Below are 24,654 nucleotides of genomic sequence, written 5' to 3'. Positions count from 1 at the left end.
CAGCTGAAAAATAACTGAATTTTGGAAACTTTAGTTTGCAACTGGCACATTTTTTTGTTTCAATTTTTTAATCATTTGTTCAAGGAATGTCAGACAGTTGACAATCCAACACTTATTTCTGTCTTTACAGTTTGTGGCTGATTATTGTGTAATTTTTTGCCGTTTTTATAACATTCACATGCCTTTCAAACCTAATGGTAAGTTTTTGGTGTTCAGAGTTGATTATCAAAATTGTTCCCACTTCAGTTTCTCTTAAAAAAAAAATTTTTCATTCCATTTGTCATTTTAATCAGTTCATCTTCACAGTAGGTGTCAGTGTCTCGGTGTCAAGGGAAGTGTCATATACGGTGGGGGGTCAGCAGGAACCCAACAACAGGCTCCTGAGGAGGTTAATCCACCTGTGTTAATGACCAGAGGCAATGGAAGCAGGTGAATGGAGAGTTGGTTTGTCTGAACTTAGTGCTGAGCGACCGATTCATGAACAAAACCATGTTAGACATTTTCAGGTAAACTCTGAAACCCACTTTCACATTTGTAAAACCTTTATTTTGCTTGTAAAAATGTAGTTCACAACAGACAAGATTCAGATCCAAAACCACTATGTAGAGTCTTTCTTTTTTTTTTGTTTTGGCATTTTCACAAATGACAAAGTGGAGACTGTGTTTGAAAGACTGTTTGGCCTTTCTGGCATAATCTAGCCCAGATTTGAGTCGTCTACAGATAATGGTTTTTGATCTGGACCTGGCACAATAAGGTCAACATGCAACTGCAACAACAACAACAAAAAAAGCAACGAAATCTAAATTTTTTGGCATTTTCACAAATAGATTAAAGTAATCACAAAGCATGGACTGTATTTTGAGGATTATTTAGCTTCTCTGGCATAATTTTGTCCCTTTTTGGCCCACCTATATCTAGTGGCTTTGATTTAAACCTGTTCTCATGTTATCTACATGCCAGAAAAGCAGTAAAATCTCCTTTTTTTTGCATTTTCACTATTAGAATACATGTTATACAGACTCTCTAGTCTCCCTTGTATAATCTAGTCCAGATTTGGCCAGTGTGTGTGTTTTTTATGTCATCTACATGCAAAAATAAACCAAAAAACGTAAAATCTCTGAGCTCCTACCATGTTATTATCCTTCCAGCTCCTATTCCCCCTTAACTTTTCCCCTTAACTGCAGACTCCTAACTTCGGTAAACATAAAACAGCAGCAGCACTCCTGAGATTTCATCATCATCATCATCATCATCATCATCATCGTGGGCCTCTAACGTCACCACCACCACCGTGCTCATCACCGGCAGCATCATGCGGGGGGAGGAGCGCGGACAGCCGGCGTGTCGGAGGGCCGCAGCGCGCTGCAGATGAAGCATGGCAGGCGACAGCGAGACAAAGCCGGAGGAGCAGGCCGAGAATGACAGCAGCCACCGGCAGCCTTTCCTCATCGGTGTGGCCGGAGGGACCGCCAGCGGCAAGGTGGAGGCTTGTTTATTATCATTCCTTGAGTTCCCCCCCTTTTTTTTAAATAAGAGATTTGTGTGAGTGATCGGATCGGCTGCAGCGGATCGATATGATACAGTGAGGAAATTCAGAAAATATGCGCATTTTTCTTGAATTTATTGATTAATCTTTTTTTTTTTTTTTTTACTGAATCAGCTGGACTGATTATGTTGGAGATAATGTCCGCCGCCCTGCTGCATGTCAACCAGCAAAAACATGTGCACTGTCAACATATGCCTCTTTTTCTTCTTCTTCTTCTTCTGAGACAGTGTGATGAGTAGAAATCAGGCTGGAGGACTTGTGTTTTCACGTGTGTTATCCAAATGAGACAGGATCAGAGTGAAAAGATGAGATGTCATAATCAGCCTCAGCTGTGAGAGATCAGGACAATTAGAAAGCAAAGAAGTGTAGACCATCATCTGTAGAGCAACAAAGCTCCCAGTACTGCAGCAGCAGCACAGTCTATTGTGTCAGTGTGTCATGCTGTCTGCAGGAGGTACATTTATGAATATGAAGTAGTGCAGTCAGTGCAAGAGGAGGTTTTATTATTGTTATTTTTTCCCCTAATGTTTAAGCCTCTGTGTATGCTGTTGTTCCCATTCTATCTTCTTCACACGTTGTTGTTCTTGGTGTCACTGTACTCGCTGTCTCGGACTCCCTCCTCGTTTTCATTTCACCTCATTTGACCGGCTGGCTCACCGGCAGTACACTGATGTCTTCAGTACTATGTTAGATCAAATGCATGCACTTCATTGTTCTGCTCGTTAATAGATCCCAATAGTTGCCAGTTCTCGACTTTAAAGATCAGAAAAAAGATGCTTTAGTCTTATATTTTGTAGCAGAGCAGTTTTGCAGACGAGAAAATTGTGACTGGTAAAATCAGAACCTTTATTATTCTTCCTCATGTGGCAGTTACAGCATCTTGCTCCTTTACAAGAGGTGACAGTAGGTTGATTTTACAGGTGATTAAATCAGCAAAAGTGAGTTTGTGGTTCAGCAGGCAGTTGTTTGTGGCTTCCACTTCCTGGTATTCTGCCTCCATTTTCCCAAAGGAGCAACTGTTCACTGAACCACCTGCTCTCCCAGACATGTTATCTGAACGGGGAGTAGTTCTGCAGTGTTTATGTGTCAGTCTGCGAGTGTGTGTGTGACTGCCAGGTGCACATACGATAGAAAGAATGTGCATCTACTTTTAAATAGACGCGAATGGCACGTCATCGTGGACGTGTCAACAGACCGGGAGATGAAACAGACATTGGGTTCAGGGAATTTTAAAGTCCTAATCTGCTGTGAAGTAGCTACAGCTGTCAGATACATGTAGTGGAAGTAAAAAAGTAGAATAACATGAAAATGCTCAAGTTAAGTAGAACTACCTTAGCACTGTAGCTGAATACAACACTTAAATAAATGCGTTTAGTTCCTTTACACCAGTGGGTATAAACAACCACTCAAGATGTGGTACTACTTGCAATGTAGTTAAAAACAGGAGGAAAAATCTGTTTAGAAAAAGCAACTGGGGCAACAAAAATGCTCTAAAATAAGTAATAATGTGCATGTATATTTGTGGATCGACAGACGGATGGATGGATAATATAGAATGATAAAACCTGAATATTTACCAAAGTTTGTGGATATTATATTGAATTTAACAGATTCATCTATTAAATAAAAGGAACTGTTTTTGAAATTAAAATATATTAATGTGTAATATATTTTTACAGTGTGTGTATTAACTTGTTGTGTGGACAGTCGTCCGTGTGCAGCAAGATCATGGAGCTGCTGGGCCAGAACGAGATCGACCACCACCAGCGACAAGTGGCCATCCTCAGCCAGGACAGCTTCTACAGGGTCCTCACCCCGGAGCAGAAGGCCAAAGCACTGAAGGGCCAGTTCAACTTCGACCACCCAGGTACCTCGTCACTGTGCTGCACCATCTGGCAGCAGAGGAACCCAGGACCGAAGCCTGCTGGCCTCAATCTGGAAGCGCCGTTTAATCTAGAAGCCATTTCAAAGTGACTTCTAACCGCTTTCTACTGTTTCCTTCTGTATAGATGCATTCGACAACGACCTCATAATCGCGACCCTGTGGGACATCAAGGAGGGGAAAACGGTCCACATTCCTGTTTACGACTTTGTTTCCCATTCCAGGTGAGCGAGTCTTATCTCGTCTCCGCAGATGCAACATTAAAGAGGGATATTTGCAGGTTTCAGCCTACGTACTGCAACGGAGTCTCTGATGCTTCATAATGCAGCAGTAACATTACCTTCAAAAGCAGAGATGATGTCCGCTGCCAAGGGTTAATTACTCTAACCTTTCACAGACATTGATTTTCACATCATAGCGCAATGAATGGAAGTCAGCAGCTGCCTGGATGATGGGAAAACATGTGAAATCTGCTTTAGTAAATGGTCACCAGTAATGTGGGAAAAGGGCTAAAACATGCAAAAAAAATATTGCCAGGGTCCTGTTTGAAAATGTAAGCTTTTTAAAGATGTTTGTTCAGCTTTAAAGTGAGATTGCGTAACTTTTGCGTAACTCCAGTGTTGTTGCCTTATTCAATCTGGTCTGGGAAAAGGCTTATAGTGTCAAACTTTAGGCGCATATTGCTAAAACCTGGCATTACACAACAAACATTTGGCAATGTTGTCGCCAAGAACGGTGACCGAAAACCGCAATGTGATCAAAAGCCGACAGCCACACGGGGTGTAGTTTCTGTCTCATGAAGATTCAGTCAGACCTTTTCTTACAAACCAGGAAACAGTGATCATATTACTGTCATGAAAAACGTGTAAGAATGTGCTTTTGTTTGTTTTTTAATATATGAGATTTGATTAACAATAATTGGTGGTGATCAGTAGGACACGCAACGTCCACTAAACATACAAAGCCTGGTGTTACTTGATGCCTACGTTAAAAGCATTTGTGGCAATAGTGCATATCTGTGTGTGAATTATATTCCAATCTGACAAGTTTATTTGGCCTTTGGAGCATCGCAATGTTACATGTCCCTTTGTGTTTCCAATATAAGGCTGTGTTGTGTAGTTCTTTTGAGAAAACAGGGTTAGAAATGTGTTTTTGCTCCCTCTTGCTTGATTTGTATTTATTTTTTGCAGAAGGTTAATACACACAAAAAATCAGGTAAACAAGCACCCTCTTCCTTAAGGTCCAGGAGTGGCATCCATCTGTAATCTAGTTAAGTTTCTGGATGTTGGCACAATTTGTTTTTAACCATAAAAATCCCTCTTTTTTTTTTGGGACAGTAAAACAACAGCCACTCAGTGTAACATGTTTGCTGAGCACTGAGTCAGTTAGCCAACTCTACTATTAACATTTATCGTCACCTGCAACCACAACGGCTGCTGTTCTGTAAATGTCACACAGTACGGCTTTAAGTGCTTTTGTGTTGTGTGTGTGGCAGGAAGGAGGAGACGGTGACGGTGTACCCTGCCGACGTGGTGCTGTTCGAGGGCATCTTGATGTTCTATTCTCAGGAGATTCGAGACCTTTTCCAAATGAAGCTGTTCGTGGACACCGACGCAGACACACGCCTGTCACGGAGAGGTGACTCATGCACACACCACTAGATTTAATATGCTAAACCTTTCAATGCAGGAGGTGAGCTTAATGGTTCATTAAGTCTTCAAACTCCAACTGCATGTTTTATTGCTTTATAAAGTCCATCTCTATGGAAACAACACAACTGTGGCTAGAAGTAGAGAATTTCTGTTGTGCAGTAGGACGGTGTTATAATGGCATAAATCATAAAACAGTGGGAAAATAAACTGGAATCAGCATGACTACAAATTTTTCAAGTGCCTATAGATGTTACCAGTACTGGGGGAAATGCCTGAATACTATCGGTGTTTTACTAATTACGTGTTGTAACTAGTTTCCAAACTTGTCTCCTATCTGCTCACACAGCCTGCAGTTCATCTGAAATTCAGCTGAATTCTTGTCACATAACTGTTGTTAGCGGCTGAGTCACTCATGTCTTCTCAGTTGTGCCGAGCACCTCGCAGTGTTCAGTTGTTTTCAGAATGCAATCTACAGTTTTGGTGAATTTTCAAATGAGACATGTAGAATAAATGTTGGTAAAATATTGCGAGTTTAACTTTTAGATTTGGTCAGTTTTCCTGACTGAACAGCTCTTCACGTATAATTAGTTCAAGAACTGTAGGAAAATTGAACGTCTAACGAGTCTTTTTGGTTTTACGGTTTTTGGCTCTAAAAAATTGTGTAATTTTGTCTATTTTTTAAAATGATAACAAGCCTTTTCATGCTGATGCCGGGATTTGGGGTTTAGATTAATAAAGTATCTATCCATCTATTTAACCTTTATTTAACCATCTATCCATCTCTCTACTTAGTTGCTTCCACATCTGCAAGAAAGCTTATTTCCTAAAATGCTGCACTACCTTTAATTTTGTGTCTCTGAACCCCAAATCCTGGTATCAGCATGAAAAGGCTTGTTATCATTATATATATGTGTGTGTGTATATATATATAAATATATAAAGTACATTATGTAGTGCACCTGTGTACTATTTCAAGGCACTTGTACTTTACCTGAGTCTTTTCTGCAACTTTATACTTCTTTTCCACTACAGTTCAGAGTGAAAAATCATACTTTTTATTCCACAACATTTATTTTATAATTGAAGTTATTTTGCAGATTAAGTTTAATAATACAAAATCTAATCAACAAATAAATTAGGATGTAATAATAGATTGAGAGAAACCATGATTGCTCCCTGAGGGGACATTCACAAGCAGTAGCTATGAAGTAGTTAAATCACTTTTACCAGCCGCAACATTAAAGTACTGATCACATGTATGAATAATTCAGTATCATGATTTAATATACATTATTCTGAAATATGTCATTCTGCATAACGGGTACTTTTGGTACATTTTGATTATAATTTGTGCTTTAACTTAAGCTGAAATTTGAATGTATGACTTGTAACAAGTATTTTTCTGTTGTGTTGCTACTTTTCCTTGTGTACAAAGTATTTCTTTCACCTGTTTTCTTGCTGAGATTTAGCTGAGAAGATTGATACCACACATGTATGTGAAGTAAATATGCAGCTACTGCTAGCAGAGCTTAGCTTAGCTTAGCTTAGCTCCAATATTGGAAGCAGGAGGAACCTGGTAGAACGACTCTGTACAAAGGCAACATCGCCCAAAAACATTTTTAGCCCCTATTTACCACAATATAAGTAGTTTATTATTTCGTTTAAAAGTGTAAAAATGCTTTTTTGTGTGTCCCTCAGTGCTGCGGGACATCAGTGAGCGAGGTCGGGATCTGGAGAGCGTTCTCGCGCAGTACATCACCTTTGTGAAGCCTGCGTTTGAGGAGTTCTGTCTGCCAGTGAGTGTATTTTCTGTTCTCAGGTTTTTCACGGTCGTGTCCCTGAACTCAGGATGAAACCGCTGTCCTTTTTTGTTCTTAGACGAAGAAATATGCTGATGTGATAATACCGAGAGGAGTCGATAACATTGGTGAGTAGTCAGCTGCACCGTAAACACCACATACCAAACGGTATTAAAGCAAGTGTTGGAGACTCGACGGTGTTATCACAAAGGACGCAGCTGTGTTTATTGTTGACCTCCATGCTGACAATTGTGTTCTCAAAACTAAGGAAGCAAGGCCAGGACAAAATAGCTTTGTCTAATTTGAGAAAAGAGGCATCCAAAACAAAGTGCAAACTATACATCTTCTGGAGGGAAGCTGGCCCTGACCTGTAGCCCCAGTTTGTGCCTCATTACGCTGGAGTTGCAGAGCTCAGCGTCAGCTTTTCTGAAAAATAAATACCAAGGTGAAAGATAATACAGTAGATGGGCTAGGCAGGCAGACTTTAAGGATTATCAAAATACCTTCAAGTGGTAGATTGTGAGTAGTCAAAATGTTCTGAGTATCGGAATAAAAATTCAGACTATTAATGGAGTAACTACGACGAGTCAAAACATGCTATTTTAATTCTGGATAATTAAACATGACTAATAAATGTAACAGTGGTTTACCGTTAGTGTGTTTCGCCACAGACGTCCATTCAGCTGCAGCAACAGTTCCCCCTACATGTTCACACAGAACAGTAAGGAAAAATAAAGACGCAACGGTCCTGCCTTGAAAACACCGTGTGAAAGGAGATCATAATATATACAGCAGTGAGCAAAAGTTTACATGCAAAGACCATGTATATCACGGCAGTCTTGAGTTTCCAGTGACTCCTTTTACTCTTTATATTATATGATGGAATTATTGAAACACATATCTATAAAAAAAAATAAATAAGAATCATGCATTTGTTTTGTTTTTTATAGATTTATTGCAGGTCTTTTAGAAATCCAAAAAAATCTGCAGGGTCAAAACTCTACGTACAGCAGTGCTAATATTTAGTTTAATGTCCTTTGGCCATTGTCACCTCAACTAGACGCTCCAGGTAGCCGTCCACAGCTTCTGGCAATGTTCTGGTTGTACCTTTGACCCTCCACTTGACAGAATTGGTACAGTTATAATAAATTGGTTGGCTTTGTGGCACACATGTGTTTCTTCATCACAGTCCACAGGTTCTTGGTGGGGTATTAAGTCAGGACTTTGGGGAGACCACTCTAAAGCTCTAATTCTAGCTTGATTTAACCATTTCATTACCACTTTTAATGTGTCTTTGGGATCATTGCTTGTCGTAACACCCAGCTGCCTCCAATATCCAACCATCTGGCTGATGAGTTTAAGGTTTCCTAAAGAATGTACAAGTGAAATTCATTCATTATTTTGACCTTTCCACTGGCAGCAAACAATGTCAGAGTATAATACTGCCACCACCATGCTTGATGGTAGGTTTGATGTTCTTGGGCTAAGGGCTTTACTTTCTCTCCTCCAAACAAATTGCTGTCATAATGACAAAATAGCTCATTTTTGATTTGATCTGATCACCAAACTTTCCTCCAGAAGGCCTTTTCTTTGCCCCTGTGAGCAGTAGGGAACTTCAGTCAAGCTTTAAGGTGTTGTTTCTGGAGAAAGGCCATCCTTCTAGCCTCTCAGCTCATGGCAATATAAAACATACTGTTCTGTGGACACTGACACCTGTGTTCCAGCACCTTCTAATTTATTGCAGACCTGCTTTTTGGGGATTCTTGTTTGACTCTTGACCATCCTGACCGATTGTCTCTTAGCAGCAGGTGATGGTTTGTGTTTTCTTTCTGATCGTGGCAGTGACATAACTGCACTATGCACTTAATACTTACAATTGTTTGTATAGATGATCTTTGAAATGGCTCCAAGCTACTTTCCTGATGGGCCCTATTTAAACTTTGCCGCACTGGGGTCAGCAGCTGTAGTTGATTTTGATCACTCACAAGAAGTTAAAAGGCCATGCCACTAAGTATATTTACTCAAGACAACTTTCTACATCACCAAAACTGATAATTCAAGTTGACTCAGCAGATTTTTTCATATTTCCAGAAGACTTATATTAAATCTAGGAAAGAACCAAAATGCCTGATTGTATTTTTTTAATGTGACAAAGACACACGTTTGTCAAAATAAAATTAAGAGTTGTTGGAGTTATTGGAAACTCAAGATTACCATGATTTACAAGTGTACGTAAACTTTTGTTCATAGCTCTATTTGCCACAATCTGGGGGTGAATCCTGACACAATGTCTTTGTCTCTTGCTGCAGTTGCTATAAACCTGATCGTCCAGCACATCCAGGACATTCTGAACGGCGGTCTGACCAAACGGCTCAACGGGTGTTTTGGCGGTTTAGCAAAAAAGCAGCCAAACATGGAGTCGAGCAGTCGGCCGCACTAAAGCACATCTCCACAGAGAGGAAGGAAGGTTCACCTGAACGTGGTTTTCATCGCAGCGAGGCAGAAGTAACTGCCGGGAAATCAGAAGGCTCCTTTTGGTTTGATTCTGCTTGGACTGAGGAACGTGATGAAGAAGGGAAGCTTTGTGGAGCCGGTTTAAAGCAGATGTATTCAGTTCTGTTTTTCTCTTTAGCTTGTGTGAGATTAAAGGGGGAGGAACGCAACGAGGCTCACTTTTAATTTCATTTCAAACTGCTGCTTGCCTTTACCACAGCACAGAGACGGTGGAAGTTAAAGAAGCGGCGTCTCCAGACAGATTCCCGGACACTTCTCAGCCTTTAACCACACAATAAATGCAGTGTAGCAACATGCTCTTTAATGGCAGGGCCTGATTCTCTTTATCAATGCAACTTTTCTTCAAGCTCTATATATTTAAGAAACAAACATATTTTCACTTCTACAAATACCCTTTGAAATAATGTGAAATTTCCAGTATTTGTGTCCCGTTGCCCCCAAGCTGTATTTGCTTCGTTTTGTGTAAATAGAAATTATTAATTAGTAAAAATGAAACAACCGATTTCCACCTCAGATCATCTGATGTACGACATCATCGCCAAAGATCTTTTCTTTTTCTTTTTCTTTCATGTCATCTTTGTGAACCAGTTGTGGAGTTTCCGTTGAATGTGATACCGTCACTCATTTAAGAACAATTAATTACGTCGTTACTGAATTACCACAAAGTGTTATTTTCATTTGGTTGCTTGCAATCCTCAGATGCACACGTGTGTACATTTTCATTTAAAAAAGATGCACTGAGCTGTAAAATGACATTTAGTCCAACATGTAACAGTGTTCTGTAAAAGTTTTTTCTGCCTGTATACACATTTCTTATAATAAAGTTCTCAGGTACTCTTTGTTTGCTTCGATTTGTCACTTTTAAAAGCCCGTGTCAATCCCTCTGTTTTAGTTGTTTAACTTGTCGAGCTGCATGTTGAGAGAAAAGTGCCACAGTGGTGCGGCGTTCAAGTGACCCAGATTTCACTGGTTAGTTACCGATACTGGGAGACGATCAGGTCATGTCATGTTGGGAGAAGCAGGCGGGAGAGTTTACATATGCTGGCTGTTTTATTGGCCTTTTCCCACTGGAGACAGTTTGACATGTCACACTGAGATAGGCCAAACTGGACTGTAGCCATCACAGGTTTTTTTGGTTTTTTTTTCCCCTGCAGCTTAGGCACACAGGACTGATGAAAAGAAGGGGGCTGCAAGGTGACTCAGTGATTAGCACCGTTGCCTCGCAGCTAGAAGGTCGCTGGGTTCTTACCCAGTGAGAACACCTGGGATCTTTCTGCGTGGAGTTTGCATGTTTTCCCCGTGCAGAGTGGGTTCTCTCCGGGTTCTCCAGCTTCCTCCCACACAGTCCAAAAACATGCTGAGGTTAATTGGTGATTCTAAATTGTCTGTAGGTGTGAATGTGAGTGTGCTTGGTTGTCTGTCTCTAAGTGTAGCCCTGTGATAGACTGGTGACCTGTCCAGGGTGTCCCCTGCCTTCACCCTGAGTCAGCTGGGATAGACTCCAGCCCCCTATGACCCTAGTGAGGATTAAGTGGTGTATAGATAATGGATGGATGGATGAAAAGAAGGCATAAACAGAAGCACAAAAAAAAAACACCACAATGCAGCAAAATGAAATGTTCTAACTGTAAATTACCAAAGAGGAGCTGCTTATTATTTCTTCCCAATGATTGAATCAATTCAATGCCCTTGAGCAGGGGGATTTCCTGTAATCTGGAGAATTGTTATGCCCCAATTTGTTCCTTTTTCTACACCAATTTACAGTGGAAGTGTATTATGCAATAGAAAAAACCTATATTCAGGTATAATTTGTAAAGTTTGCAGTTTTTTCAAACGATACTTACACCCATGTGTGTCGCTGTATTGGATGAAAATCTCTGCATTTTCCATCTATTTGACATTTTCAAGATGGTTAATCTTGATTAAATGAAACCTCAGTTAACAAAGCTGTGAGGGAAAAGTGTTATTTTTATTCCTAATTGTTAATATTTGGGTGCAACTTACAGCTTGTAAGTTTGGGGGGTGGTAAAGATCCCTCTGTGCAGGAAAAGCCCAGATGCTGTACTTTTCCAACTCTTAGTTGAAGTATTGGCTCCATAAAATGACTTTTCAGCCATCATATTCGTGTTAATGGTATAGAGGAGAATCATTAAATTTGTTTTGTCAATAAAATATAACTATTAACTTAAGAGAAAAAAAATGTTCTGATATGTTAGTAGGAACTCAGGAGTCATGACAAAAGTCCAGTGCAGGTAATATAAGTCTGCTGTGTCCCAAGTCCACACTAACTCCTGGCAGGTTTGTAGTGTGGTCACACCAAAAAAACCATCCATCCATTATCTATACACCGCCTAATCCTCACTAGGGTTGCGGGGGGCTGGAGCCTATCCCGGCCGACTTAGGGCGAAGGCAAGAAAAACCACAAAATAAAAATAATTAAAACTAAATCAAAACTTTGTTTTGCTGTCATGCTGTTGATGGGACCCGTTCTCCCACAATGCACTGCACCAAGGAGCTGGAAAATGCTGCAAGAACACATCATGAAACTGTCTTTTTGGGAAACATTTTTCTGTCCGGTTTGTTTAATTAGCAGTGGACATTCAGACTGTGTACAGCCAGTATGGAGCTGGGATGCAGCATGTATGTGAGAACAGTCCATAGGTGGAGATTTTTAAGGCATCAATTACTTTGTTTATTGCATTTATGTGATTTTTTAAAGGCACAGATTTGTTCTTTTCTGCATCAGTTTATGATGCAAATGTCTAAGTAAAGGATAAAAGTAAAATGTAGGCACCAGGTGACAATTCAAAATATACTGGATGAAACACACGTATCCCTGCATGTCGCCTGAAATTAAGGACAGTCACACAATTTGGATGTAAACAATCAGTTTACTTGAATTATAAAAGACAGAAACAAGACTAAAAGTGTTTCATCTCTCATTGTGCTTTGAAGTTTGACGGAAACAGTCAGTTCATTGGGCAGAGACACACTGAGGTATTAAAAGTATTTACAAAGAACTGCATGAGTCCATTTGATTTAAATCCAGGCAGAGCACCAGAACTGTCCACCCAGTGTGAGGAGCTTCTGCTGATGGACAGCAGAAGCAGCCTCATCACTCCTGGGTTTAGAAACTCCGTCTTTACTCCCTGACGGCGGCGTTCTGCCCAAACAGGCCTCGGTACAGCTCGCTGCGCGCCTCGTCGCTCATCGAGCTGTGATCAACGGGCGCCATGAAGTTGACCAGCTTGCTGTGGACGTGGAAGCGGACTTTGCGGCCCTTGCTGGCTTTGGTGTCCACCTTCTTCTTGATCTTGCTGCGCAGCTTCTGGATGGCGAGCCACTGCCGCCCCATCGCCACCTGGTCGTTGGGGTCCGCCGCACTCGTCTTGCGCTCGATGAGCTCTCTGAGCAGCTGGTGGTAGAAGTCATCGTCGTCGAATATGTCCTCGTCCAGATCTTTCAGATGCGTGTTGGCCTTCAGCTGCTGCTCTGCTCCCTCTGGATTCTCCGAGACGACCACGGAGGCCTCTTTCTTCCCCAGGACTCTGTACTCTGAGCGGCGGGTCTGTGTGCGCCTCACCAGCCTCTCGTTGTCCATCAGCACCTGCTCCACCTGGGTCAGAATGCTCCTGTCGAACGCCCCGAACCCTTTGCTGCTGCTCTTGCCCTGAGTCAGCCGGGTTTTGTCGTGCCACTTCTGCAGCGTGGCGTCACGATATGGCTGGAAAGCTGCAAACCGCTTGGCCATGAAGTCCGGGTACTCTGCCATCTCCAGCTTTCGTTTGGGTGCTCCAGCCCGCAGCACTGGCCCTTCATCTCCTTCGTCACTGTTTATCTCCTCGTCCTCGCTCTCCCCCGCTGCGATGCTCCTTGTGTCGGCGCTCTGGTGCAGCAGCTGGTCGTGCAGCTCCAGCAGGGACCTCTGCAGAGCCTTCAGAGCCTTGTGGCTGTTCTTCAGCGCCCCCGCCAGCTCGGCCCCACCCCTCCTCCTGAACTCCGAGAAGGTGGGCGGCTGGGGCAGCTGGTTGGTGGTCACCAGGGCTTTTTGGAGTTTGATCCGGCCTTCGAGCAGCTGGTCCCACAGGGCGAGCTGGTTCTTCACGGCCGTGCCCTTCTCCACCTCCTCGTCCACTTTATCCTGAGAAAACGTGCGCACGGCTCCCCCGTCCTCCTCGTCCTCCATCTCCTCTTCATCATCGGAGCCTGCGTCTTCATCGTCGTCGCTGCCTTCGGATTCCTCGTCATCATCATCGTCCTCCTCGCTCACTCCCAGGTCGTCCATGCCCTCTGTGAGTTTGTGGAAGTCCACTCCTTGAGGAAAGCTCACGTCAGAGCCCTTCCTCTTGGATGAAACTTCACCATCTGAATCATTGTCCAGCAACTCCTCATCATCATCATCACCATCATCTTCTTCCTCTAAATCACCTTCACCATCATCATCATCATCATCTACCTCTTCATCCCCCATAGAGTCCCCTTCCTCTCCGCTACCCTCCTCTTCCTCCTCCTCAGATCCTTCCACATCCATCAGCAGCTGTTTACGGGATACTGCCTTCCCCACGTACCGCCTGTCCGTGTCCGACAGCAGGGTTGTGTTGCTCTTCCTCAGCGCACTGAAGCCGACCTCATCTTCTTCCTCCTCCTCTTCCTCATTGAACCTGTCTATCACTCTGGCTTTGGTCGCTTCGTCGTCATCATCTTCTGGATCCGCAAATTTCGGCAAAGGATTCAGCAAATCCTCGAGCTCCTGAGAAAACGAGCCTGCCATGGCTCAAAGTTTTACAACAACCGCACGTGTGAGGCGCTCGGGACGGTTCCTCGGTGCGACGGTAGTGGCGGTGACGTCAGAAACATGCGACGAGCTCCTGACGTGACGGCATGTGAACCCTGCGCGCTGCTTTCAGGCGGAACCTTTGCGCTCGGACTGCGCGTAAAACCGGTGCCGTGCCGAAAACTGTGCGGTGCTTGTTCGAGCTGTAGATTATATACATTTATACTTGCACACATCTGGTTCAAACAATCATAAAGAATGCAGCAAATTGTTTTCAATTACTATAATTTCTCTGCATTATTGTACTTGCTCTGTGTGCCGGATTTTAACCACTCCAGTTCTTTTAATCAGCTTTAAAAAAAAAAAAAACAGTCTCAACTCACATAATGCAGTTTTCCACTTATCAAAAATGATGTTAGACCCTCTGTGGTGGTTGAAACGTTATTCGTGCGTCAAAATGACCTGATTCAATAAATGAGGGTTATATTTAAAGGGTTTTTGCCCATAGAATTACTGCAAAATAGATTTTTTTTTTCTTATCTGCTCTACAAAATACATTTGTGAATCATGTAAATTCTAGTCTGGTGTCTAAATATGGACACTGAACATGCCAAATACACACAGCACAATCAGCCAAAACAATACCATAGTGTTGCATATAATGTAGTAATTGCTTTATTAAGAAAATAATTTAGTTTACACAACAATAGCAGTCCGAAGACTGATTTGGAAAAATCTGACTAAAAAAACGTAGAACAGACAAAAATAACCTCTCCAAAAATATTAGAATTGTAAGAAAAAAGAAAAAAAAAAAGGGTGGGGGGAATCTGTACAAAAAGAGATTTTGTAAATGATTCAACAATCTGTGTTTTTTTAAGTAATCAAAAATTCGTAATTGCGTTGTATCTAAAATAACAAATGAGATATAATAATTCTTTGACATGTAATGAAGATTCAAAGACAGTTTATTAAGCAGAAAATATAACAGGCATTACACTTGCACAAATAATGGAAAAAAATATATAGCAAAGCAAGCTGGGCTGTCTCAATATAAAATTTAAAAACAAAGGTGACATTCAGTTGTAGATACTTTACAGGTATGTCTCTATTAATTGATGAATTAAATACGGTCACAAAGATGAGTTTCTAATCGCACCAAACGTTTTACAGGGAGCATTTAATATAAAATTTTACATTATTTTGTTGAGGCAGTTTGAGTCCAAAGTGAACTGATTTATACACGAACCGCACTAATGATAAATGCTGTTTTGCATAAGTCACATAAAGGGAAATCCACGCTGCACTCCTCAGGTTGAACCACCTGAAAGACAAACTCCAGGACATTAAAATCCCCATACATGTGACCATTTGCGCATGCGTACGCGACTGGTCTGACTTCGGGCTGCTCTTGCTAGCCGAGTTTTGTTCGCCAGATTTCACCAGAAACAGGACTTTCTGGAGCGTAAAGATGTCCACAAGTGACTTTTATTTGAGATATTATGTGGGACACAAGGGAAAGTTTGGACACGAGTTCCTGGAATTTGAATTCAGACCAGACGGTGAGTTTAATTTGGTGATACTACAGCTGCGCTAGCTTTCATTCGCCGAAGCTAACGTCGCTAGCTACCCTGCAGTTAGCTAGGCCGCAACTGACTCTAGCGCCAAATCCTCTCTTTGGTCTCAGTTGGTTTGTTCATGCTAATATTATTATTTTTAAACGAATTACTACCGTCACGTATGTTTTTGTACATTGCATTAAATTTCTAAATAATATGGCGGAAGTGTGTACGCGCCATGTGGCCTGTATGGATGATCAGGAACTCGCATTTTTTCATTGAAGTGATGCAAAGTTTTCTGCTTCAAACTGAACGCTTTCTTTGCAGGTAAACTCAGGTATGCGAACAACAGCAACTACAAGAACGACGTCATGATCAGGAAAGAGGTAATTTATGATTATAAACACTTTATTTCTGGTGTAATCAGACTCAATGGTACGCCATACTTTTTGGGTTTCTTGGGATATTTTTGCTAATACCTTAAGGTTGTTTTAACAGTGTAGTAGTGCTGTTAGCATCATCACAATATCATTGACCTGATTGTCTGATCATAATAATAATAGTCAGATTTTGAGTGCAGCTGTTGAGCCTTCATGCGCTGTCATATGTAAACTAGGAGTCAGGAAGGTTGACTTGTTGTTGAGTTACAACACAAACATGTTATATTTGTTTGTGACATAGCCCAAGTTAAATCTGATTTGTCTCTGTTTTGTGCACCAACCTCAGGCATACGTACACAAAAGCGTGATGGAAGAGCTGAAGAGGATCATCGACGACAGTGAAATCACCAAAGAAGATGATGCACTGTGGCCGCCTCCTGACAGAGTTGGCAGACAGGTTTGTGACCAGATTATATTGTTTTTCAAGTTTTGGAATCGTATACTGCAGCAGGAGCAAACGCTTAGATGGAATTATCTGCATTTATTCATAGCGTTTGCTTTAAAATATGTCCGCATCTTCATCTGAGTTATGACTCTGAGCAAAAATATTTATTTTCAACTCATATAGCACAAATCATTTCATTGTTCTTGTCCATATTATTTACTATCAAACCAAAATTTACAGTGTAGGTTGAAGAAGCCCGTGAACTGCAAGATTATCAGAACCTAACTGGAGTCAGGAGTTAGCAAACTTTATTTATAATTCATACATTTCAGAATGATTCTCAAGAAGTGCATTTTCCCATGATGAAGGATATGCAGGAAACACTTTGGTGTTTGGCCATATCAAAGTGAATTATATAGTCTGAATTATATATTCATGCAACATCTAGATGGCCAACTGAGTACATGAAGTTTTCTCTGGAAACACGGTGCACACAGCTTGTGTTGCTGCAACTGCACGGCTTCGTTCAGGGGCATTGCTAACATCTGGCTCAGCAGGTTTACAGATTTTCTTGAAGTTGTGGGTCAGAGCTGCCGTGAAACTGGCAGACTGTGATTTTTTTATTTATTTTGTACAATGTGCCGGCCTTCCTGCAGCAAACATCTCTGATCACACTCTACAGGTCAATGAACCGGTGCTGATGTGAAGCTAACACTGAACATAGGAACCAAGCTCATTTTGCCAAGTCACAGTTCATTAAAGATTATTCAAACAACATTGCGATAACCTCAGTTTTACCAAAATAGAAAGAAGGTCAGTGTTAGTCTGTGCAGTATAAAGTCCTGCAGCTCTTACGAAACAGTACGAAACTGTTAAAATGCAATAACAATGGAATCAACACATGAAACATTTTTCAAGCGCTTAGAGGTGTAACTGAGGGGAAAAGGTGACGCTAGTTATAAATATTTTATTACTTACATTTCATCCTCCATTTTTTTTTCTTCTCTGCTCTGTATAAACACAGCCTGCAGTTCATCCCAGTTCAGCTGTAAAATCAAACAGAATTTCTCATGTGACTGCTGGTTGAGTCACTAATAACGTCCCAGTGCAGGAGTGCAGCATTTTTACATAATGTGGTGCAAATGGTTTAGTTATTAGAATAAACTGATTTTGATGAAATGTGATTTTAGGCTTAGATTCGGTTACATTTCCTGGCAGAGCGGAACATCAGAGTTCAAGGATCATTACAAAGGTGAAAATCTTGAAAATTCAATTTTGACAGTTTCTTGCTCTAATAAAAATAATTTTAGGGATTTAAATGCCTTTCAAACCAGCCAGCAGGTTTTGGAGCTGAAAGTGATTTTTAAAAAAACAAAAAACAAACACTGCTGCTGATGTTGCACAAAATTCTGTAACCTGTAAGATGTTGTGACCTGAGCAGAGAATAATTTTACCATCACATAACTTGTGTTTGATGTTCAACTCCATAGTTTTTACACTGGTTCAGTGTTTTAATAGCTGTTATAATTTGATTTAAAATGTCACAGATTTCAGTAGCATGTATGGAGCACACCACCGTTCCATGTTCGCCTCACCCGTTGATATTATTTATTTTGACAAGAACACTTGGATGTGAACACTGGCAGCTGCACTTAATCAGCTTTGCATTGTTGAGTCGGCCTTGAAATGTTTTTTAAGCCTGTTTTTGATCTTATTTTTACAGGAGCTGGAGATCGTCATCGGAGACGAGCACATTTCATTCACAACTTCCAAAATTGGCTCCTTGATCGACGTCAACCAGTCAAAGTGAGTTTTTTAGTGCCCCCCCCTAATAAAGAGAGTTATCATTAAGTGCACACAGTTGGTAACACAAACTCATTGACTTCACTCTGTGTGGACCAGTCATGCTTACTGTCGTTAGTAGTCGCCTCCCTAACACCCTTTCTAAGACACATTTAACCTGGAGTTCTGTATGAAGTCAAGTTAGGAAAGTAGATGCTGTATATTTGTAACTAACGGAGGATAACATCAATATCGTGCTGTTTCAGGGACCCTGAAGGTCTTCGTGTGTTCTACTACCTGGTCCAAGACCTGAAATGTCTCGTCTTCAGTCTGATCGGACTACACTTCAAGATCAAGCCCATCTAAAATGTGCATTTTGGTCGTTTTAATTACTTTAGCTAATGTTTCTGTTGTACTACCGCATTTGTACATTTGCTTTTGGTGGAACTGTTTTTTATTTTAAATAAAGAGTGAGGAAAAAACTACAACGGTGTCTTCTGCTTGTATCATCTCTAATGACCTCATGTTAGCTGGAGTGGGAAGATTCTCCTCCTACAGAAACATTTCAGTAAATAACGATGCAAATGCAAATAATTAAATTAAGTTTTATTTCAAAAAAACATTCACCCACAACAACAAGGCCTGGAATCGACAATGATGATAACTGAAATGCTCTGATGGAGCTTCACATCATTTTATAAGGCACAGCTTCTGTCTGCCATCTACTGCACAGGATTTCTAAAACTGCATGAACATTGCGGCCGTATAATTTAACCCTAAAGCACAGCGAACACCTACCGTTAGGCTACAGTACACTGCTGTTAGAATGGATGTGAAATTTAATACCAGTCGCAAATTTCAGATTCAGTGCGCATAACTGGTTCAAGTAAAGTTTCGGTTGTAATGCTTAATGTCGTTTTTTTATAATACAGTAATTATGTCCACAGTTAAAACCTGACCCTGCCCTTCATCTCACATGATGGATGAACATGTGATGTCCCAACAGTGATGTACATTAATTAACTACTACAGAAGCTGTTCTCTGTATTGTAAAAAAAAATATTTTACTCATCTTTTTTATTGCGTCTTTGTGATATATTGATCAATACGAGGGTTGATCAAAAAGTTCTGAGACTGGTGGATGTGCAGCATGTGTGAGCAGGAGCTGTTGAGTCAAGATGTCACACACTGAACAATCAACATCAGGACCTGTGTTACATGTGTTTACTGGTAGCTGCACATTTCTGGTTTCTCCATTGATATGAAACTGGAGCAGAGAGCAAAAATCTCAGTCTGTGTCCATCAGCAGGTGGATGATCCAACCTTTATGCAGGACCATCACTCCAAACCGGAGGATGCTTGTTGTTTTCTTCAACGTTCACGTGGTTATGCACTGTGAATTCATTCTCCAGTGTCGGACAGTTAAGGCAGGGTTCTTCTGTAAAGTCCTGAGGTGTCTGAGGGAGAGATCTGGTGCAAAGGCATGCCAGTGCTACAATACGCACTGCGTCTGGTCACAACATGAAAATGAGGCACTGGTGTTCTTTGGCCACAAACACAATAGTTGCTCCCCACCTGCCCTACTGGCCAAACTACGCTCCCTGTGACTCCTTCCTCAAAAAAGGAGTTAAATTATTACCATTTTGACACAGTTTAAGAGATTCAGTGCTTGCTGCAGATAATGCTTGACATGTTTACGTAACAAGACTCCCAGGGAGTGTTTCAAGCGGTGCAGGAGCACTGGGAGCAGTGTGTCACGGCACAAAAGGTACTACTTTGATGCGGCTGGTGGCCAAATTTATACTGGGTTCAGTTTTAGATTTTTATCGTTACAGTCTCAGTTTTTTCAATCAACCCTCGTAAAACGACCCTTTCGCTACATACACTTCTGTCTTAGCTGAGCGGCTTCCCTTCCAGGACGCTGAAAATGTCCTCTAAAGACTTGTGGACACACTGCAGGAACTCGTGGACGTTGCGAGACGGGTAGCTGGACACGTTGCAGCCGATCCACTCGTCGTGGACACCGTAGCCGACACCGAATCCGTCGGGCACCACCGGGGCGAAGCCACCGAGGCTGACGGCGGGGCTGGTGAGGGTGCTGGTGGAGAGGATGTTGTGGTTGATGGCAGCGTAGGCCGGGTCCATGTACAAGTTGTGCAGAGGTTGGCCCTTTGAGTTGGCCAGGTATCGCAGGGCAAACAGGTGACGGTCGAACCCTTGACCTGGTGAGAGAAGTGAAAGAAGACCTATCTTATCTTATCTCATCTGGGTATTTTGCGTATTTCATGCCAGTACATATGCTGTATACACACCCATAGCTGCTTCCTTGGTGAGCTGCCCGTGATATTTAGAGCATTCCTGAAGCATGCCCCGTAGCTCCTCCACACTGTGCTTTCCAGGTTGGCGAACGAAGGCATGTGAGCACTGTTTGGTGTGTATGGAGGCTGGTCGGATGGTCTCTGTGCGGCCATGTTTGAACGCCGCAGTGCTACAAGACTCGTATGTGGCTACTGTCTGTCCATACTGCCTCAAGAAGCCCATCTGAAAAGCCAGCTGAGCGATAGCGTCTGGACTCAGCTTGCTCTTCTTTAACTGCTCCTTCCCGCCTTTCTTAAACTCCATGGCGTCGATGGTGAGTTTCGACACAGCCGAGTTGAAGTTCTCCTTCGCCTTTTTGATGCCGTTCTGCAGCTCGCCGTCCAGGTTGAAGTGCAGTCTGCGCACGGCCGAGGCTGAATCCACAGCAGCAGCGGCAGAACCTGGGTGAACCAGTGGCTTCTCTGTCGTGTCTTTAAAGACCTCGTTCTGAAAGCGGAGCACGGCCACCCCATCGCCCCAGGAGTGCTCGAAGTTAATAGCTGCCTGCCCGTCTTTGGTGAGAATGATGCTGAAGGACTTGTCATACCAGCGGTTGCAGCCGTCGCCATGTAGCATGTTGTGGGAGATGTGAATATGGTCACGCATGCTCTCTTCATCGAGACAGAGACAGAAGAGGGCGCTGTCGATGACGCGTAAATCCTCTGCGTTTCCAGCAGCTATCAGCTTCTCCCTCAGCCCAGCCCAAACATCCCTGTTCTCACTGGTCAGGACGCCCAGAGGGAAGGCGGGTGCCTCCGTCGAGTCTGACAAAATGTACTTCAGGTGGGACTGGATCTCCGCAGGCTTCACCAAATTCCCATCCCTGTCCACAATGTCAAACACGTACATGTTGCCTTTTCTCATAACTAACAGATGTCGACCTTTATCATCAGTGAACAGCTCATCTCGCCCGTGCTTCGGAATCCGACTTGAGTTAAAGAGGCGGAAGTACTGGGACATGTCCAGGGGATAAGCATTCACCATGTAGGCTCCGTACCAAGACAGCGACGACGGGACCCAGCGGATAAAGTTTTTGAAGCCGTCTGTGTCACTCTTTGCAGGGTTCAGGTGGAAAACCTCCGGCTCTAGCAGGCCAGCTCGCAGCGTCTTCATGAAGCGCACTGCTGAACACACCATGTTGGTCGCACGCAGGAGCTGGTTGTTGTACTCGGCCTTGGGGTCGGGATTGAAAGACATGAAGGGGTTGAAGTTCAGCACCACAGAGTCCCGTGCAGCGAGGTACATGTCAAACCACGGCCCTGAAAGATAAGAAGCAATGTAAGCACATCCATTTTATGCATTGGAGAGGCTCAGTTCCAAGCTGGTCACCCTCACAGTGGCTCAGTCACCTGAGATGTAGCTTGTGTGCTTGTTGTTTTTGTCCTGAGCTACCAGCTCCTCATGCAGCTGCTTGCCCACACCGTTCTGGAAATCTTGGGCATGTTTCTCTGTTGTCCTGAAAGCATGCAAAAAAGATGGTTGTGTGTAAGTTTAAAGCATCAAATCATGACATTAAAAGGGTGGTTTCTTTGTGAAAACTTACCCGAACTGGCCATCATCCAACAGAGGCCTCTGGGCAGCTAAATACCTTCTGATGGTGTCTTCTAGTTTAGGTACAGGGAGCCTAAGCACAGCAGAACAGCCCAGGTAAATGTCCCCTGTCATGTCATGGCCCTCTAGTGGTCACTGAGCTAACATCAAGTGTGCCCTTTTACCTACATTCCTGCAGTCATTTCTAAGCTAAATGGGTCACCTTTCCTTCAGAACACCTTGCTGCTACGTTCTCTGCACATTCCCACTTCAATCCACATCCACATTAAACAGTGTTGAATCACAACAATATATTTGGGTAAAATGAAAAAGGCAGCTGACAAAATCTCCAGTTATCTCCTTACCTGGGTAAGCTCTTCTGGTAATGCATGGATGGCACGACGCTTTGGTGCAGATACTCAGACGAAGAGGCTTTCTCGCTGCTGTAGTGTCTCGTCTGGATCCCCAATGCGGTGCTTCTTAAATAAAATAAACTCCCAGATTTCCTCACAGAGGCAGCGCACTCCACTGAAAGCAGACTAGCCATGGCGCTGGTGAGCGAATTTGAACACCTGCAGCGGTTTTATCGACGGAGAAATCACCGGGTATCCGAGTGTAATGCACAAAAAGTGACAGCCAAAGAGCCAGAGCTCAGCACCGCAGCTGTCAGCGCAAGTAAATACAGCAACAGCTAATGAGCTAACATTAGCAGCCGACGGCTTACCTCAGCCGACCTCTTTGTTTCCGGATCAGTTTGACACTCGGAGTGAGTTGACTCAAAGAGAATATGTAGCTCGTTTATCATTCGACTTGGTTTAAAACCGTAAAGTGAAAAAATAAACGAAAAAAGAAATAAATACGAAGTGAATAGATAACAGGAAGTGAACCGGTAGGACGTGTCATGTGACGTCGTTCTCTTCTTCTTCTGTTAAATTTGCGGCAGACCGGACACGGCAGCGGCGGTTTGCTCCCCCTCCACAGGCCATAAGTAGAACTACACTAACACGTTTAAATCCCAGTGTTGTGAGTATAATCACAGCATCCATCCATCCATCCATCCATCCATCCATTATCTATACACCGCTTAATCCTCACTAGGGTCGCGGGAGGCTGGAGTCTATCCCAGCTGACTCAGGGTGAAGGCAGGGGACACCCTGGACAGGTCACCAGTCTATCACAGGGCTACACTTAGAGACAGACAACCAAGCACACTCACATTCACACCTATGGACAATTTAGAATCACCAATTATCCTCAACATGTTTTTGGACTTGTGGGAGGAAGCCGGAGAAGCCGGAGAGAACCCACGCTGCACGAGGAGAACATGGAGACTTCATACAGAAAGATCCCAGGTGTCCTCACTGGGACAAGAACCGGCGACCTTCTTGCTGCGAGGCAATGGTGCTAATCACTGATCTACCTTGCAGCCCCTCAAAGGATTCAGTGTTCATTAAAAAAAAAATCTATTCCAAAAAGGTGCAGTTTTCCTTTAGTTAAAATGGAAAATTCTTTTCAGACAGAAAAACTAATTTTTGGTCAGGGTATAATTTTCAAATCCTGAGATCAGTTTGTCTGATCTAATTATTGACCTGCATTTACAACAAAGGCCAGTAACAAAATAAAAGATGTTTGCACACAAATAGGGAAACCAAAGTAGCCATTAGATAGTACGAGACAAAGGCAGTAAAATTATATATTGTATTAATATTTAGCGCAGTTAAAGACGAATTAATCAACTAAAATAAGAGTGGCCGGGAGCAAAATAAGATTTGCTCTGTGGATTAAAATGAATCCAGTTTCGAATTCTCTGCAGGTTATTTCAATTTCCAGGTGCAAAATGAGTAAAGCTGGAGCGTTGTAAAAACAGATGGCACCTGCAGTGTAATCCAGTCATTCGAGAATATTTGGTAAAAGCCCACATTAAAAAACAGTAAGGAAATGATGCAAGACGAAAACAACAGGAAGGGCCTTGTGATAAATAAAACCCAGACTCTGTCCTAGAGAGGAAGAGCCACCCAATCTAAGCATACATCTCACGCTGACTGACATAGAGCAGGCTGGCCAACCAGACTTGTTTAGAGTAACCCATCAAACTCTGGGAGACCTTCTGGGGATTTTTCAGCTACTGCAACGTTTTCAGCATTCTTTTACAAGCCTAATATTGAATATTTATATCAAACCAAGGTCTTAGATATCTTCACACTTTTTGATAGCTGTGATTTTGAGAGCTGGTAATGAGATTTTGTGAAATTGGAGCTCAGGCTACATGAAAGACGGACTAGATATTAAATGTTGGTGCTTTACAGGTTCACTCTGAGGTTGCAGTCTCCCTGCCAGCGGGACTGTCATCCATCCATGGAAGGTCCCAGCATCCCGAGCCAGCAGAGACGGCGTCGACCCGCCGGGGAACAGGGACTGGAACCGGCTCAGTGGCGG

At 42.6% G+C, this 24,654-nt stretch overlaps 4 protein-coding genes across 4 annotated transcripts; 2 read left to right on the top strand and 2 right to left on the bottom strand.

Annotated features, from left to right (window-relative positions):
• The first annotated feature begins 1,375 nt into the window (after nucleotides 1-1,375).
• On the top strand, nucleotides 1,376-9,382 carry uck2a (uridine-cytidine kinase 2a). The gene is made up of 7 exons (XM_008296919.1): nucleotides 1,376-1,480; nucleotides 3,254-3,413; nucleotides 3,556-3,652; nucleotides 4,924-5,066; nucleotides 6,779-6,876; nucleotides 6,959-7,007; nucleotides 9,189-9,382. The coding sequence occupies exons 1-7, from the start codon at nucleotides 1,376-1,378 to the stop codon at nucleotides 9,317-9,319; spliced, it is 783 nt and encodes a 260-aa protein (XP_008295141.1). The 3' UTR covers nucleotides 9,320-9,382.
• A 2,882-nt stretch (nucleotides 9,383-12,264) lies between these two features.
• Nucleotides 12,265-14,213, bottom strand: aatf (apoptosis antagonizing transcription factor). Its single transcript, XM_008296908.1, has one exon. It carries the CDS (start codon nucleotides 14,162-14,164, stop codon nucleotides 12,536-12,538), a length of 1,629 nt encoding a protein of 542 aa, XP_008295130.1. The 5' UTR covers nucleotides 14,165-14,213; the 3' UTR covers nucleotides 12,265-12,535.
• A 1,318-nt stretch (nucleotides 14,214-15,531) lies between these two features.
• Nucleotides 15,532-18,818, top strand: magoh (mago homolog, exon junction complex subunit). Its single transcript, XM_008296897.1, has 5 exons — nucleotides 15,532-15,726; nucleotides 16,051-16,109; nucleotides 16,450-16,560; nucleotides 18,272-18,354; nucleotides 18,597-18,818. Exons 1-5 carry the CDS (start codon nucleotides 15,636-15,638, stop codon nucleotides 18,694-18,696), a joined length of 444 nt encoding a protein of 147 aa, XP_008295119.1. The 5' UTR covers nucleotides 15,532-15,635; the 3' UTR covers nucleotides 18,697-18,818.
• Nucleotides 18,819-18,915: 97 nt separating this feature from the next.
• cpt2 (carnitine palmitoyltransferase 2) lies at nucleotides 18,916-23,143 on the bottom strand. The gene is made up of 5 exons (XM_008296886.1): nucleotides 22,584-23,143; nucleotides 22,232-22,312; nucleotides 22,038-22,144; nucleotides 20,643-21,947; nucleotides 18,916-20,552 (listed from the first exon to the last, which is right to left on the bottom strand). Exons 1-5 carry the CDS (start codon nucleotides 22,763-22,765, stop codon nucleotides 20,224-20,226), a joined length of 2,004 nt encoding a protein of 667 aa, XP_008295108.1. The 5' UTR covers nucleotides 22,766-23,143; the 3' UTR covers nucleotides 18,916-20,223.
• Nucleotides 23,144-24,654: the final 1,511 nt, after the last annotated feature.

The sequence above is a fragment of the Stegastes partitus genome, unplaced genomic scaffold (genome assembly GCF_000690725.1).
Source record: "Stegastes partitus isolate 25-593 unplaced genomic scaffold, Stegastes_partitus-1.0.2 Scaffold25, whole genome shotgun sequence".
NCBI classification, from domain to species: Eukaryota; Metazoa; Chordata; class Actinopteri; family Pomacentridae; genus Stegastes; species Stegastes partitus.
Note: the sequence above shows the minus strand (reverse complement) of the source record. Positions and strands in the feature narration are given on the sequence as shown.

Bases quoted from the DNA above. Each gene is read 5' to 3' on its own strand.
- uck2a (XM_008296919.1), top strand. From the start codon at position 1,376: ATGGCAGGCGACAGCGAGACAAAGCCGGAGGAGCAGGCCGAGAATGAC. The intron at 3,653-4,923 runs GTGAGCGAGTCT...TGTGTGTGGCAG, and splicing joins GACTTTGTTTCCCATTCCAG to GAAGGAGGAGACGGTGACGG. The intron at 7,008-9,188 runs GTGAGTAGTCAG...CTCTTGCTGCAG, and splicing joins GAGAGGAGTCGATAACATTG to TTGCTATAAACCTGATCGTC.
- aatf (XM_008296908.1), bottom strand. From the start codon at position 14,164: ATGGCAGGCTCGTTTTCTCAGGAGCTCGAGGATTTGCTGAATCCTTTG.
- magoh (XM_008296897.1), top strand. From the start codon at position 15,636: ATGTCCACAAGTGACTTTTATTTGAGATATTATGTGGGACACAAGGGA. The intron at 16,561-18,271 runs GTTTGTGACCAG...TTATTTTTACAG, and splicing joins CTGACAGAGTTGGCAGACAG to GAGCTGGAGATCGTCATCGG. The intron at 18,355-18,596 runs GTGAGTTTTTTA...GTGCTGTTTCAG, and splicing joins ATCGACGTCAACCAGTCAAA to GGACCCTGAAGGTCTTCGTG.
- cpt2 (XM_008296886.1), bottom strand. From the start codon at position 22,765: ATGGCTAGTCTGCTTTCAGTGGAGTGCGCTGCCTCTGTGAGGAAATCT. The intron at 22,145-22,231 runs GTAAGTTTTCAC...GCATGCTTTCAG, and splicing joins TTGGATGATGGCCAGTTCGG to GACAACAGAGAAACATGCCC. The intron at 20,553-20,642 runs GTGTGTATACAG...TTCTCTCACCAG, and splicing joins CACCAAGGAAGCAGCTATGG to GTCAAGGGTTCGACCGTCAC.